We start from the raw sequence: 15,678 nt of genomic DNA, 5'->3' as shown, positions 1-15,678 counted from the left end.
CATATTTCTTCTATTCAGCCCCAGTGGCTCCTGCCATTTATTGAACATTCCTTTTATTTTCCTATCTTGAGGCTTTTACACTGGCTGATCCCTCAGCCTGAAACTGTCTTCCCTAGATATCTGAGACTGCCTGGCTCTTTCATTTTGCTTAATTCTCTGATCAAACATCAGGTTCCCAATGAGGCCTCAACCATGCCCTTCCATCCCTACCTGGCATCTTAGAATCACTTTCTCTTCTACAAAGACTTACTCTCCTAACATATAATAATTTATTTTCTTTTATATGTGGTAATTATTGTCTGTTTTCCCCACTAAAATGAAAGTTCCAAAGGCAAGGAATTTTCTATGGTTTGTTCTTTGATTATATCCCAAGTGCCTAGTAGAGTGCTGGCAAATTGATGAATGAATGAATCAAGAATATGATATTTTATTCACATCAGTATGAAAAATTGAATAGAAAAATTTTCAGCTAAGTGTATAGCTCTATTCAAATATTTGTTGTCAAATTATACATAGATGGAAGGCTTCATAAAAGCCTTAAGAGGACTGACTTTTTGGTCAGTCCCATAATGATTTAAGACTGAGCAAAAATTTCCTGGCTTAAAGAATCTTCATACACTAATGATTATTAATAACTGTCTTACGGTAATGACACTTCTTTGAAATTAAAGATACCAATGATTTTAATAAGCATATCCAAACTCTAGAAGTCTCAATAATATATCAAAGAATTCTTGCCTTTAAGCTTTCTCATTCTGCATCACTGGTAAGATTATTATGCTGTGTGTATGTGTGCTCAATTGTGTCCAAATCTTTGTGACCCCATGGACTGTAGCCTGCCAGGCTCCTCTGTGCATGGAATTTTCCAGGCAAGAATACTTGAGTGGTTTGCCATTTCCTTCTCCAGGAGATCTTCCTGATCCAGGGATTGAACCCATATCTCTTGCATCTTCTGCATCAGCAGGCAGATTCTTTACCCCTGTGCCACCTGGGAAGCTACTCTTACTATTATTATTTATGGCATGGTAGCAGCAAATATAAAACAGAGACAAATAAGAGTAAGAGAGGTAATTGTGCTTGTTTTTAACTAGTGGTTTGTGGAGAATACCTAGGAGAAAAACCATAATCTAATCTTCAATATCTTAATGACTAAGGAATTTAAAATGAGTAGTAATTTTATACTTTATTAGGAGAGTTTGGGAAACATTGTAACAATTATACTTTTTTGTTATCAAGAAATTTCTTATCTGACAATCATATCTATTCAGAAAGACCTCTGAGAATGAAAAATAGAGGTTCCCAAATCAACGCTTAAAAGCCTTTCTCCTTGGCCCCCACCTAGGATGTATTTTACTTTCATTTCCTACAGTTTAATACTCACCCAATCGAACAGCGTCTGCATGCTTACATTGTATGCGTGTGTGAATGTGTGGTGACTTGCTCTGGGGCAAGAACAAACAATTGATAATATATTGCAGAGGAGGAGACAGTTGTCATGAAGCTTATGAATTTGAGGTCTTTTAGAGTGGACATGTTGTAATCATGGAAACCCTAGTGGTAATTCCAGATTGCTCATTGAGTTCAATATATAGAGAGTATTGCTTACGATGGCAAGGAGGCTTGTAAAGAATTTTAGGGGTTTGCTGTCAAAAACTATTGAACTTTTCAAAAACTTAAAGAATCATCTTCACCTAGAATAATGTGGGACAGCTTGTTTCTCATTATGTACAGATGAAAAAGACAGTATTATTTTGCAGAAAATATTTCAGGTTAGATGCATTTGTCAACAGCAGAAACAAATGATGCAGTCTGTTTCTTGCTCAACTAATAAAATAGAATAGAATAAAATTTTATTTTCTAACAAAATAGAAGAATCTGAGTTACTAGTAAGTAATTATTCCGACTTAGACACAGTCCCTGTTCTTAAATTACTTATGGTTTAGCAGAGGTTATGGACAGGTAAATAGACACTTGCATTTTAGTGTGTTAATTTTGGTAAAGGTTAGGACAGGGTACTCTGGGATTACATAAGAGGGTCGCGTGATCCAGTTTTTTGTTTGAATGGGGGGGTGAGGATCCTGGTTGCCCTTTTGGAGGAGGAATTATCTGTACAAATTGAGATGTAAGTGATAAGTAGGAAACTGCCAGACGAAGGTGAAGCGGTAGCATGAAACAGGTGGATTGCCTGTAAGTGTCTTTGGGATTTGTATGAGAAGAAATCCAGTTCTTGAAAGGTGCAGGAATATGTGATGTGAGCGTGCCAAGCCCTGGCTTTGCAACCGTGCTGGTGTTAATCTCCGAGAGGCATATTGACACATGCAGAGTGTAACGCGGAAGCAACTCTCCGTGGAACTTTGAAGCCAGTGTGTATGAGGTTCCAGTAAAATCATTAGTAGGGCCAGAAAGTGTGTAATGATTTCAGTGGGAGTATTGGGCAAGAGGGGAGAATATATGGAAAAGGTTCCCCAACTTGCTTTTAATCAGTGTCCTGAATGCTAAATAATGTTTTTGTTGGTAGATCCTGCTACTAAAGGACTTTCAACTTTGGAAATGCCACGAGAATCCTCGTCTGCCCCTACCCTGGAAGCAGGTGTGCCAGAGATGGGCAGCCATTCCTCCATATCAAGTAAGGTTTCCTCTGATGATCGTTTCGCCTGTGCATCGATTGTAGACCATGATCTGCCGCCTTGCTTTCAATTTCACAGTCTTGGTATTGTTTATTCCTTTAACATTTGTGTTAGCTTCCTAGGTAATGCCGTGTTGTGTGTTCTCAGAGGCCCACTTTTGCCAGCATCTCAAGTGTTTGATAAATCAGTATGGTCAATGATAGGCCGAGAATCCGTATTTGTTATAGAATAATCACTGCATATCATAATTCAGTAGAATAAGTGTTATATATGACTGGATTAAACACAAAACATGGAACTGGTTTTGGGACAAGTGAAAAACACCGTCTGTGACAGAATTTTTACATGAAACACCTTTGTTTAATTTGAATCACCTCCATCATTGACAAAAATTTTCTCTGAGTTGTCATCAAATAAATGTATCAGATATATCATGATTCCAAAGTTATTTCTGAATGTAGCCCTCTAGGATCAGAAAATTAAATTGGCATAAACTTTATTGGATCTATAGGAGGCAACTATTTTGAAACTGCCCTGTGTTGTTGGGTCCTAGATTTTCCCCATGAGGAGCTTGCATTCTATTGAAGTTTGAAAATAAGGGTGTCCACCTGGCTCAGTGGAGTCAATTAAGAGATTTTAGCATGAGCAGTTCTCAGAGATACAAAGATACAAACAGACCTGTAATTTCCACAGACCCTTGTCACATGTGCTGGTATATTTTGTGTTCCATGTGGATGCTGCCTGAAGGCTAGTGAATTTTCATTTGACCATCTTTTGAAATAAAGATGATCTTGAAAACCAGATAAAGATCTTAAATGTTGGACTGGTAGTATGGAACAACATCATGTTCGTCATTCATTTATTCATGCTTTCATTCATTCAGCAACTATTTGTTAAGAGTTTGCTGAGTGCCAGGCATGATGCTTGGCACTGGTGATCAAAGGTGAATAAGTAAGATATAACTTGTTCTTCAAGCATTTGCAGACATAAATAGTAATAATAGCTACAAATTACCATGTTCCAGGCACTGTGCTGAATGGTTTATACACATTGTTAGTCTATTAAGTCCTCCCTTTGGTACTGTTTGACAGTATTGACCCAGTTTTATAGACTAGGAAACAGAGGTTCAGAGAGGCTAAGTGGCTTGTCTAAATTTGCACAGCTATTAAGTGATAGAGATAGGAATTGATGCTAGGTCTGTTTTATTTTTCAAGTTCATGGTATTTTTTAGTATGGAACACAGCTTCGAGCTTCCCTGATGGCTTAGTCGATAAAGAATCCGTCTGCAATGCAGGAGACCTGGTTTTTCCTGGGTCAGGAAGATCCCCTGGAGAAGGAAGTGGCAACCCACTCCAGTATTCTTGCCTGGGAAATCCCATGGACAGAGGAGCCTGGCGGGCTATGGTCCATGGGGTCGTAAAGAGTTGGACACAACTTAGTGACTAAACCATCACCACTGCTGCCTTAGAATAATTTAAATTCAGTTATAATAGAGATTATAGAAATTCTAAGAAAGTGTTTCCAAGTACCATTTATTTCCCCTTTTGATAGCAAAGACAAATGGCTCATTCTGAACCTGATTGTTCTTATTTATCACAAAAAAATCTGTTTTAAAGCATGATAAAATGCCCATTTTTAAGTCCACATACTAAAATCATGAACATGTATCTTCTCTTCCTAATTTGCAAGAGTCATCTAAAAAGAGATAATGAATTACATAGTTAGAATTCCAAGTTGAGTATGATTGAGCCGGGATGACTAACTCAGTTTGACTTCAGTGCTAGCTAAATGTATCACAAAATAAATGTGTCAAATAAGTCATGACCCAAAATCATGATTGAATCTAGCCCTTTGGGATTTAGCATAATGCATCATTAGATTTCCACCTTTGTCCTCCTCTCCATTAAAAGCGCGTGTTGGATACACACCAGCTTTTGATGGTGTGTTCTTAGAGGACAGTGCCGGATGCTTTACACACTGTGCTGAACATTAAGAGTTTTTACTCTCAGGGAATTCTTCTGTCTTTAAAAACAACTGATAATTGGAGAAATTGTTCTATCACTAGAGGTTTTTAATCGTTCTTTGATTTTGTCTGCTAGATGCTAATTTTTAAATTTGGTAAATCTCCTCAAAGATTTCCACTTTTGAATTTTACATGAAATTTGTTAAATTTTCTGAAAGATTGCTGCCTTTGAATTTTACCCGAAGCTGCACTTTCAAGTGAATCATGAAGCTGTAAAATTTACCAATCACAAGAATCAGATTTTTCATATTACTTTGCATAGTCATTTCCATGAATTCAGTTAACATGGAGTCCAAGACACGAGAATTCCCATCACATCCCTCTCTTTTGCTCAGTTTATCAGTTGATTCTTTTGTAGCTAAACATGCCATAACCACCGTTAATGAAGCAGCATGCTACTTACATTAAAAATAATGTCATAATTGAGTTCACATCACATCAAGTTGCTGTCTTGGTGCCATGACTGGGAAACCTGTTATAACATGTTAGGCTTTCTAAGGGCCATACAGACATCTTGGTTTCTACCATCCTCTTCTAGACCGTATACATTTTAGAGCTTCGGTTTCTGAAATTGTCTTTATAAGAAAGTAAATAACCCCAAATTCTCAAATATCTAGTTGTTTGGGATCATGTAGATAAGGCCTGTCAGATATACCCTTCTTTTCTCACTGATGGGTTGCTGACGGGTATTGGTGGGACCACTTGAAGAGGAAAAGAAGGGTAGGAGACAAATTGCTTTCTCACTCAGCAGTCTATTGGCAGAAGTGCTTTTCACTCTTTTCCTGGTGAGAAAATGCTTAATGTTCTTGACATATCAATCATGAGATATTTGTCAATGCCTAATTGCAAGATAAAAATGTTACCACTATTTCATTTAAAACAAAGACGCGTACTAGACTATGCTTGTGGAATGTTATTGGATTCACATTTTTCAAACAGTAAGCAGAGGTTGATTGAAAACAGCATTGATTTTGGAGTCAACACGTTTTGATATTATGACCACTTCATTAACTCGTTGGTTCCTAGTAACAATTTCATTTGCTTCAATTTCTCTCTGAAAATTGGGGTTGATATGTGTCATCCTACTCCAAAATATACATGTACAAATACACACACACACACACACACACACTCTCACACGGGACCTCAGGGGGATATCAGGAGACTGAAACCATGTATGCACAAGTTCCATTAAAGAAAGTTAAGCTATAAATTATTTACAGAAGTAGTAGTATCTGTCTTGAATCTTTTGGGGGACAATAAAGAGTATATAAATGAAGAAGTAAATGAAAATATTACACAGTTGTAACTGGGGTAAATATTTACAGGCTACAGATGAGTGCTCATAGCCACTCTTTCTTTCTTTATTGAGTAAAGAAAGGCACCAGGAATAGCATAGTGCCTTAGTTTTTCTTCTGAACAGAAGCATACAATTTACTAAATGATTATAAATAGCAGATGAAGGTTCAATTAAGATTCTGTATGGCTGTGTAGAGCCTTTGTGTGCTGTGCAAATTTATTCCCCTTAGTAATCATCTCCTAATTTCCTCCATATAGCTCAGTATAGGCAGATGAAAAGGGGATCCCTGGGAGCTCTGACAATGAGCCAGTTAATGAAGCGACAGCTGGAACATCAGTCTAGCGCCCCCCATAACATCAGCAACTGGGACACTGGTGGGTCAAGCTTTTCTTCTTGTTTTACCTCTCAGATTAGGGAATGCCACTTTCTCTGTGTCCCCTCTGCTTCCTTGGGAAGGAATAGATTTTCTCTTGTGTTCTGTGGTTCAAACATTTATTTTAAAACCTAAGGTGATTAATAAGAGTGTTTAAGAGCCACAGGTTCTTCCATCTAAGCTGGTCCAACTCTTTTATTTTTTTTCCTCTAAGACTCAGATTCCAGATAATTTTAGGCCATTTCTTTGGGGGTTAAATGATGTAAATGCATAAAGGAGGGTATGGAACTATGATTTCACGTTGCAAATTAGAAAACAAAACACGATTATCAATATTCTCTGTTTTATAAGTGATGATGTATCAAAAATAAGGGACTATTGATAGTAATGATAACAGTCATAACCAATGTCAGCTTAGTGACGTCATGATCTGCGGGTAGGTCTGGGAATATGAGCTCTGTGTTTTAGTTAGCAGGGTCACCAGGTTGCAGCCGCACACCCTCATGCTCATACGATGGAACTGCCTCTAACCTCAATTTTAAAGTAAGACTTGACTGCCATGACATGTCTATTTTAAACATGATCACCCTGCATTTTCTAAACTTTGTTACCACGTCCTGCACACGTACTACTTCCTCAAGCCAGTAGTACTGCCGCAACTTTGCTCTTTTGAGTGCGTGCCTTTCCTTTTTTCCTTATTTTAATTAAATGGGTCATTTGATTACAGGATTATATTTGTGAAAGCTTATCACAAGATGCACACACTATGAAAATATCAGGATTTACTAGTGTGATATGCTCTGGGGGCCAACACTTGGATAGGACTACTTTCAAATCTTAGTATTTTCTGGCTACAGTTATGTGAAATTATTTTAATAGCCTTCCTTATGATCAAGAATTGCAATGTCCACAAGACCAAAATATTAAGATACTGTTAATGTCTCATAGCCATAATATCTACATAGAGGTTTCATCTTATTTTCCCCCACTATTCTTTAAAAAAAAGAAAAGAGAGAGAGGACTAATCTAGATTACTAACTCTTACACACCATACCCAATCTTATATTTAACAGATAATTTCAACTCTCCTGGCCTTTCTAGGGTTCTTAACATTTGAAAGGTATAGCATTTTATCTTCCTTTTAGTGATGAGTGGTAGTGAATAATGAAATGACCAAAAGCCAGTGGGTTAAGGGAGACAAGGAGAAAGACACTGAATAACCAGCTTTGAGAGTTTCCTGGGTTTGGGTGAAGCTTTTTTTGTTCACACCAGAGAGGACCTTGTTTCTCTCTTTACTGAGCTGATGCTATGTCAGGAGCTGACAATGGAAATATTTATTCTGTTCATTCTCTGATAACTAAACACCCATCTTTTGTTGGGTGCACCTGAGGCCCTGGAGATTTTTTTTATTATGCTATTACTGTTCTCTGTAACAAGCTCAGCCTAAGCGAACCATTGTAGATTCTGACTACAATTACCGCCTGGAGTGGTCGACTCTGTAGAGTTATAAAAGGCAAATAGATCTCAAATTCTGTTCCAAATTTTAATCTAGAAAAAAATCTGCATGATGCCAAATAACCCATTTAACTGAATTTTTCACTTTTCAACCAAACTGCAGCCTTGTTCATATCATTCTGATTTCTCATTTAATACTTGCCATTGACATGCTGTATGAATTTCTTTCATCTGAGTTTTCCTGGGCTTGTTTTGCATCCTCCACGTTGATTCGCTAGCCACCAAGTCCTCCTGGAGCTTCATCTCAATATTCTCGCTTTCATTAGTATCATAAAAAGTTCTCCCCAAATCCAAGACCAGAGGAGACTCAATGAGTGTGGAGTTTCATGTTAGGTGGCATGTCACTGTATACCACATACAGTGTCATGTTGATTCAGTGACTTGCTAGTCTCCAAAAGAACGCATCTGGTCCTGCAGACACGCTGAGAAACGCAGCCTAAAGCCTGGGTCATGATCAACTTATAGCAGCACGCACCTGCTCATTCACAGAGTCCCTGCCACTTCTCCACCCATGCACATCTGATGGCTTGCTTCTTTGCCTCATCCTTCACCTCAAATAAAGGTTCCTGGAGTGCTGCTCCTCCATCTGCCCCTGTCCCCTTATTCCTGTTCCTCAGCCCCCAGTCAGATGCCTCTCATTTCCTTGCTACCAGTTCCACATGTTTTCTGGATGATCTATCTGGTCATTGTTGCAAATGATCATTATATTTTTATTGATTTGCATAAAACATTTTTTTTCATGGCTGTGACATTGGCCTTTCATTTTTTTTTTTCATTTCATATCAAGAGATATGGGACTTGAGCTTTTTGGGAGTGGAGATTAGAGAATCTGGACTTGGGCGGGATGGTTTCAGATGCTGTCCTGCTTTCAGCTGCATTTCAGGCACCTGAATGGCAGGTTTATAGGGAAAGCCCAGGCAACCCTGTGCTAAAATGTAGAATGTTTCCTATAAATGTTAATAAGCAACATTATCAATCACCAAAGATGGCCCCAAGAGATTACTGGTTAAATTCATTGTATTGTGAATTGTGTGCAGTTGACCACACTGAAGACTGAAATGTTCTATTTATCCACAGAACAGATACAGCCTGGGAAGCGTCAATGTAATGTGCCCATGTGCCTAAATCCTGACCTGGAGGGACAGCCGTTGAGAATGAGAGGTGAGCTGTGTCACAAACCTGACTATAAGAGTGAAAGGAACTGTATATATCCGTCATCTAGTCACCCAGCAGGGGCTGAAATCTCTTCTTCAGCAGCTCCACGAAGAGGACTCAACCTTTGCTCAAACTCTTCCACGACCTAGGAGTGTGTATGACATCCTATCTTTGAACATGACTGACAAAAATCTCTTCTTGATAGTGAAGTTTTAAACCTTGGGGCCACACAAAGCAAGTCTAGACTTTCTTATTTAACTTTTCAGACATTTGAAGAAAGCCTCCAGTTGCTTATTTCCTCAGTCTTTTCTAGACCACACAGCTCTGGGTCCTTTGGCGTTCCTCCTAATACATATTAGTTTTCCATAGTATCCTGTATCTACTTCTCTGAGCATGTTCATCTTATCTATGTTCCTTCTAGATTATTGAGTTAATAGATGGACAGCTTCTTTTCAGCTATCTGAAACCAAGCAAAATGAACACTTGACTTTATGCTAATTGGAGGAGCAAGCTGAGAAAAAATCTATGCTAAGATAATCAGAATATTAAAAAAAAAACTTTTGGCCATGCTGCGAGGCATGTGGGATCTTAATTCCTTGACTAGGGATCAAGCCTGTATTCCCTGTATTGGAAGCATGGCATCTTAACCACTAGATTGCCAGAGAAGTCCAGAATATGTATTTTTAAAATTCATCTTATGTCTAGTTAATTGTTACTTTTGCTCTTTTTTTCTTTAAATTTAGAAGGCAGGATAACCTATCACTGGTGAAAACCAGAAAGCATTATGACCGCATGTCTTAATTAGTCCCATAAATCAAGCAGACCTATTGTTTTGGACCATATCACTTCTGATTCTCCTTAGGAATGAATGAGGAGACACTTAACTCCAGCTTTGGATAAGATTTATTTGGCAATGGCACCCCACTCCAGTACTCTTGCCTGGAAAATCCCATGGACGGAGGAGCCTGGTAGGCTTCAGTCCATGGGGTTGTGAAGAGTCAGACACGACTGAGCGACTTCACTTTTACTTTTCACTTTCATGCATTGGAGAAGGAAATGGCAACCCACTCCAGTGTTCTTGCCTGGAGAATCCCAGGGACAGCAGAGCCTAGTGGGCTGTCGTCTATGGGGTCACACAGAGTCGGACATGACTGAAGCTACTTAGCAGCAGCAGCAGTTGTATCCCTTGTATCCAACGAGATGAGACTTCTCATTCATGGGCCTAGGGAAACCTTTAAAAAATTTTTTTTCAATTGGTGGAAAATTGCTTTACCAATGTTGTGTTGGTTTCTGCCATACAACAACATGAATCACTCATAAATATGTGTACATATATATATATATCCCCTTCTTCTTGAGTCTCCCTCCCCTCCCCTCCCCTCATCCCCCCTCTCTAGGTCATCACAGGGCACCAGGCTAGGCTCCCTGAGTTATACAGCAAGTTCCCACTAGCCATCTATTTGCACGTGATAGTGTGTATATGGCAGTGCCACTTTCTCAGTTCATCCGCCACCTTCCCCTTCTGTGTTCACAAGTCTGTTCTCTGCCAGGTTCACCAGTACCATTTTTCTAGATCCCATATATATGTGTTAGTGTATGATACTTGTTTTCCTCTTTCTGACTTACTTCACTCTGTATAAGAGGCTCTAGGTTCATCCTCCTCACTACAACTGACTCAAATTCGTCCTCTTTTATGGCTGAGTAATATTGCATAGTATATATGTGTCACATCTTCTTTATCCCTTCATCTGTCAGTGGACATCTAGGCTGCTTCCATGTCCTGGCTATTGTAAATGTTGCTGCAAATAACATTGGGGTACGTGTGTCTTTTAGAATTATGATTTTCTTAGGGTATATGCCCAGTAGTGGGATTGCTGGGTCATATGGTAGATATATTCCTGTGTTTTTTAAGGGCTCTCCATACTGTTTTCCATAATGGGAAAAAATAATTGCAAATGAAGCAATTGACAAAGGATTAATCTCTAATATATATAAACAGCTCATGCAGCTCAGTATCAGAAATAATCTGATCAAAAAATGGGCCGAAGACCTAAACAGACATTTCTCCAAAGATGACATCCAGCTGGCCAATAAACACATAAAAAGATGCTCAGTGTCACTAATTATTAGAAAAATGCAAATCAAAGCTACAATGAAGTATTGCCTCATACCAGTTCAGTGGCACTGCATACACTCACACTGTTGTACAGCCCTCACCATCATTCATCTCCTGAAATGAGACTCTGTCCCCAGTAAACACTAACTCTCCATGCCTCTACCCCCACCCCTGGCCCCTGGCATCTACTAATATACTTTCTGACTCTATGAACTTGACGATTCTAGGTATCTTATATAAGTAGAACCAAATGGCACTTGTCTGCACGTAGTGTATATTGGAATGCATTTTTAATACGTGTCCTACAAACATATAGTAGGAGGTTTCCTCTTCATTCAAGTTTCTAACAACCTTCTATGTCTGTTCCCTAATTCCATGTAGAGTGCACTTTGGATATTGAGTAGATGAACAGTAGTGGTATTATCAGAAGTGTTGCTAACAACTGGGGATAATGGGACTCCCTTTAATAATGCAGACTTCGTTGTGATTCGGTTATAACAAAAGGAAGCTGAGCTCAATGGCTTCCTTTTTGCACTGCCCACCTGCAAATATTACTCTTTGCTGCCTTACCGTAAGCAGTATTTAGAAATCCATTGATTCAGCTAATGTTGCCATATAGGGGCCAATATCTCATAACCTATCTGCCTTTATAAATGACTGTCATAAATATTGCATTGTACATTCTGTGTTGACATATGGAAAAATAAATTCACAATGCTATTGTCAAAAATATCTGTTCCTTGGCATTTGTATTGGGTAATGATTGGTGTGAAACCTCCCAAATGACTTTGCTTCCCTCTCTTTTTTTTTTATTTGCATTGTGGTTTCTGTGTAAGTAATAGCAATTGGCAAGAATCTTTTGAAACCCTTGACTCAGAGTTGTTTTTTCTTTTGTAAAATCAATTTCTTACATTTCTAGTAAGACTGCATATATATCACCACGTATCTTGGGGGCTGAGTTTTCCCACTTTTAGCATAGACATTTTGGCACCTGGTAGATGCGGAGTGTCAGTGTTCAGGAAATGTGGAGTGCTGGGTTTGAACCTTCTGTGTTTTGGTTTCTTGAAGCAACTTCATTCTATTTACCTAACTGTTTTAATAATCAATCCCATCTTCTTTTATCTTGACCCAGTTCTTGCCTTTTCTATCATTAATCAGTTTATACTTTTGCTAGTAATAACTATGTTGCTTTCATTCAAAGCATCATCCTTATGAAAAAACTGAAGACCTTTGTTAATGATACAATTGGGTACACTTGGGAAAGTCTGTTAGGTCAGAGAGAGCTGATAAATACAGTAGCAAAATTCAGATTCCATTTTGGATCTTCAGAAGTGACATAAAGATATTTTCAGATAATTTCCTTTGCCACTGGGGTCTGAAGGTCTCCTTATGAACAGATTTTGTAGCCTTTGATCAGACGAGGGAGTCTGTATGAAGCATCTTGACTCTTCAAAGGCTTTGATATTATTTTTTTTCTCCCTCAGGTTCAAGCACCTTGCCCATTTGGTGAAGTTTCCAAAAATTTTTATGTTGCTTCCTTTAGATAACAATTCTCTGAATCATTTGTTGTTGTTCAGTTGCTCAGTCATGTCCGACCCTTTACGCCCCCATGGACTGCAGCACACCAGGCTCCTCTGTCCATGGATTCTCCAGGAGAAAATACTTGAGTGGTTTGCCGTTTCCTCCTCCAGGGGATCTTCCTGCCCCAGAGATCAAACCCACGTCTTTTATGTCTCCTGCATTGGCAGGCGGGTTCTTTACCACTAGCACCACCTGGAAAACCCTTAAAATGATATAAGCCAAAACAAATCACAGTCTTTCTTGAATGTGTTTCACTCTTGATGGTTTTTCACAATGAAATTGGGCCGTGCCTGTTACATCTTGTGAAGGGGATCTTGGCAGGATTTCTAAGAGGAGAATAGTGCTTTTCCAGGCTCTGAGCAACATGCATTTATTCACCAGTTGTCTTACTGTTTATCCAGGGGCCACGAAATCCAGCCTGCTATCGGCACCCAGCATCGTGAGTATGTTTGTGCCTGCGCCCGAAGAATTCACAGACGAGCAGCCGACGGTGATGACAGACAAGTAAACTCACAGTTATTTTCTTCACTGTTGACAGGATTTGAGAGTTGGCTCTCCACGGGTGTGAGAAAATATCAGAGGAGCATGCTATGCTTTTAAGTCATAATTTGTTCTTCAAATGGCTGTAGCCGTGAGTGTTGTTATTTTAGAAATACAGCATTGTATGAGCGAGCAGCTTTCGTTTATGCCAAGGCATTTTTCTTTTTTTTTTTTCAGATTTATGCAAATGATGTCCACTTACTGATTATTCCTAGCAACAGCTTCACACCAATAAAATCCCCCAACCAGAGATTCTAAATTGTTAGGGTGGGACTAAGTTTGAGGCTTGATTCTTTTTCCCATCCTGCTGGCAAGATCCATTCTCTGAATCTCAGATTGGCTATGTTGCCTCTTGTTTGTCTGCCTTCACTATCCCCAGATTTTTTACAGAATCCAAATGCTTCAGCTTATTGTAAAAGGCCCTTCAGGTTATGAACGTATGGACTTAACCACTCCTCACCAGGAACTCTTTCTCTCCTCCACAAATTCATAGGTGCCCTTCTCTCTGTACTTTCTCTGCCTGGTGAACTCCTGCTCATATATCAAAATCCAGCTTAAGGCAAAGTTTCTCTAATTTCACAAGGCAAAATGCATCATGCAATTCTCCAGGTTTCCATAGTATTTGATACATCTCTCTATTCTACCACTTGGCATGCTGTATTTTAATTGTTTAGTTGTTTGTACACACGTTTTGTAATAGATTGTGAGTTCCATAGCGACTTGGACTCCTTCCTCTGTATTTTGTAGTCTGAACTCTCTGTACATTGCCTGGCACATAAATGTTGTTCAGTAAGTATGATAAAGAATAAGACGTGTAGGATTTCAAGCTTGGAGAGATCTCTCTTGGGCTGAGGAGGCTTCCTGGTAAAGGTGAGCCAAGTGACAAATTGAGTAAGTTTGTGATAAAAAGGGAGGAAGGTAAGGTTGGAGGAGGTGGCGTGAGGATCCTTGCAGCTGGTCATAGCTGGCTATCATTACTGTAGAAGGGAAGGGCCTATCTCGAACAGCTGCCTTAGAATGTCCACATGGGGAGCACCTACTTGGTTGTGGAGGGCTCTTCTTAGCTGCTTCTTTGGTATAATTTCCTCCTTTTTGTGTCCTCCTCCAAGTCTCAATCTTTTCTAATTGTCTTCCCGGTTGCCTTTTTGGGGGGAACTCGATTCACTGGGTTCCATAATAGCTTATGGAAAAACGCGAACAAACTTTTGGGCCAATCTGATATCTATTTTTTAGTTACAAAAGTGAACTTTGTATTTTAAAAAAGTCAATTTGTAAGGAATGACATATATATATATTTACACACACATTCATGCACACACACACACATTCATGCGCACACACACACATTCATGCGCACACACACACATTCATGCGCACACACACACATTCACGCACACACACATATTTTAGAAAGTTTTCAGATAGAAAGTCACAGTAGCAATCGTAGTTCTGCTCCCTTTGCTTTTCCTAGTAGACTTCCCTTCACTTTATAAAGCTGCCCGGCCGCAGCTGAAAAAAACAGCTCTGCTTTCATTGAGATGAAATTAACTGAACCTACCTTAGATACTGTGAAGAGCAACAAGTTGGAAGTTCCTTAAGAGCAAGGGCCATTGTGTTTTTATAGACTATACTCAGTAGGTGGTGAGTTCATAAAACTGATCTGAGTGAGGTTTTCTATAGGGTTCTGTTGACTATTCTTTCTCTCACAAATAGGACATTTTTAGATCTGAAAGTTTAGGAAGGCTTCCATTTGTGTCTAGACATTTTTCACTTTTAATTTCAACCAATGAAAAAAAATCTGTTTATTGATTTTCCCTGGAAATAATTTCAAATACATAAAATCCCTCAACCAGAAACCTCAAATTATTAGTCCAATTGGTACTTCTTGTAAAAGGGATCAATAATACTTGTATAGACCAGATAGCTATGAGTTGAAAGACCATTTTCAGTGATCAGAGGAAACTTCACGGTATCTTCTGTGTGTGCTACTTCTGTGTCTAAGGTGAGACTAGTGTTCGAGTGTCCTATTTATTATTAAAAAGGGACCACTGACCTCCTTTTGGGGATTTTTCCAACTCTCACCAAAAAAAAAAAAAAAGGCTATACGCGCTTATATCTTGAAACCATTGTCAGCTCTCATGGAAAGCATTCCTCCGTTTTCTTTGCAGATGCCATGACTGTGGGGCCATTCTTGAAGAGTACGATGAGGAAACCCTGGGGCTGGCCATTGTGGTCCTCTCCACGTTCATCCACTTAAGCCCAGACTTGGCAGCCCCCTTGTTGCTGGACATCATGCAGTCTGTGGGAAGGTGAGTGTCAGCTTCTGTTTTGATTGGTAGAAAGGAGCCTTAGTCTATTAACCTTGTCAGTTCAAGGTGAAACCTTACAGATGCTTAATATCTGTGGGATCAACCCAGACTAATTTCACAAACCGAAGGGAGCAAATTT

The 15,678-nt window shown here is 39.1% G+C and overlaps 1 protein-coding gene across 2 annotated transcripts in view; it reads left to right on the top strand.

The window, feature by feature from the left end:
* Positions 1 to 15,678, top strand: part of UNC79 (unc-79 homolog, NALCN channel complex subunit) — a 282,068-nt gene that overhangs the window by 202,008 nt on the left and 64,382 nt on the right. The window contains exons 33-37 of one of the 2 annotated variants that reach the window (XM_044932848.2): positions 2,519 to 2,626; positions 6,208 to 6,324; positions 8,916 to 8,999; positions 13,092 to 13,194; positions 15,399 to 15,539. In XM_044932848.2, the coding sequence (XP_044788783.1) occupies positions 2,519 to 2,626; positions 6,208 to 6,324; positions 8,916 to 8,999; positions 13,092 to 13,194; positions 15,399 to 15,539 (553 nt within the window). The remainder of the gene's footprint in view (positions 1 to 2,518; positions 2,627 to 6,207; positions 6,325 to 8,915; positions 9,000 to 13,091; positions 13,195 to 15,398; positions 15,540 to 15,678) is intronic. The other variant, XM_044932849.2, reaches the window with a different exon arrangement.

Source organism: Bubalus bubalis, chromosome 20 (assembly GCF_019923935.1).
Source record: "Bubalus bubalis isolate 160015118507 breed Murrah chromosome 20, NDDB_SH_1, whole genome shotgun sequence".
In the NCBI taxonomy this organism is placed as follows: Eukaryota; Metazoa; Chordata; class Mammalia; order Artiodactyla; family Bovidae; genus Bubalus; species Bubalus bubalis.
The sequence above is the reverse complement of the archived record's forward strand: the minus strand, read 5'-3'. Positions and strand labels throughout refer to the sequence as shown.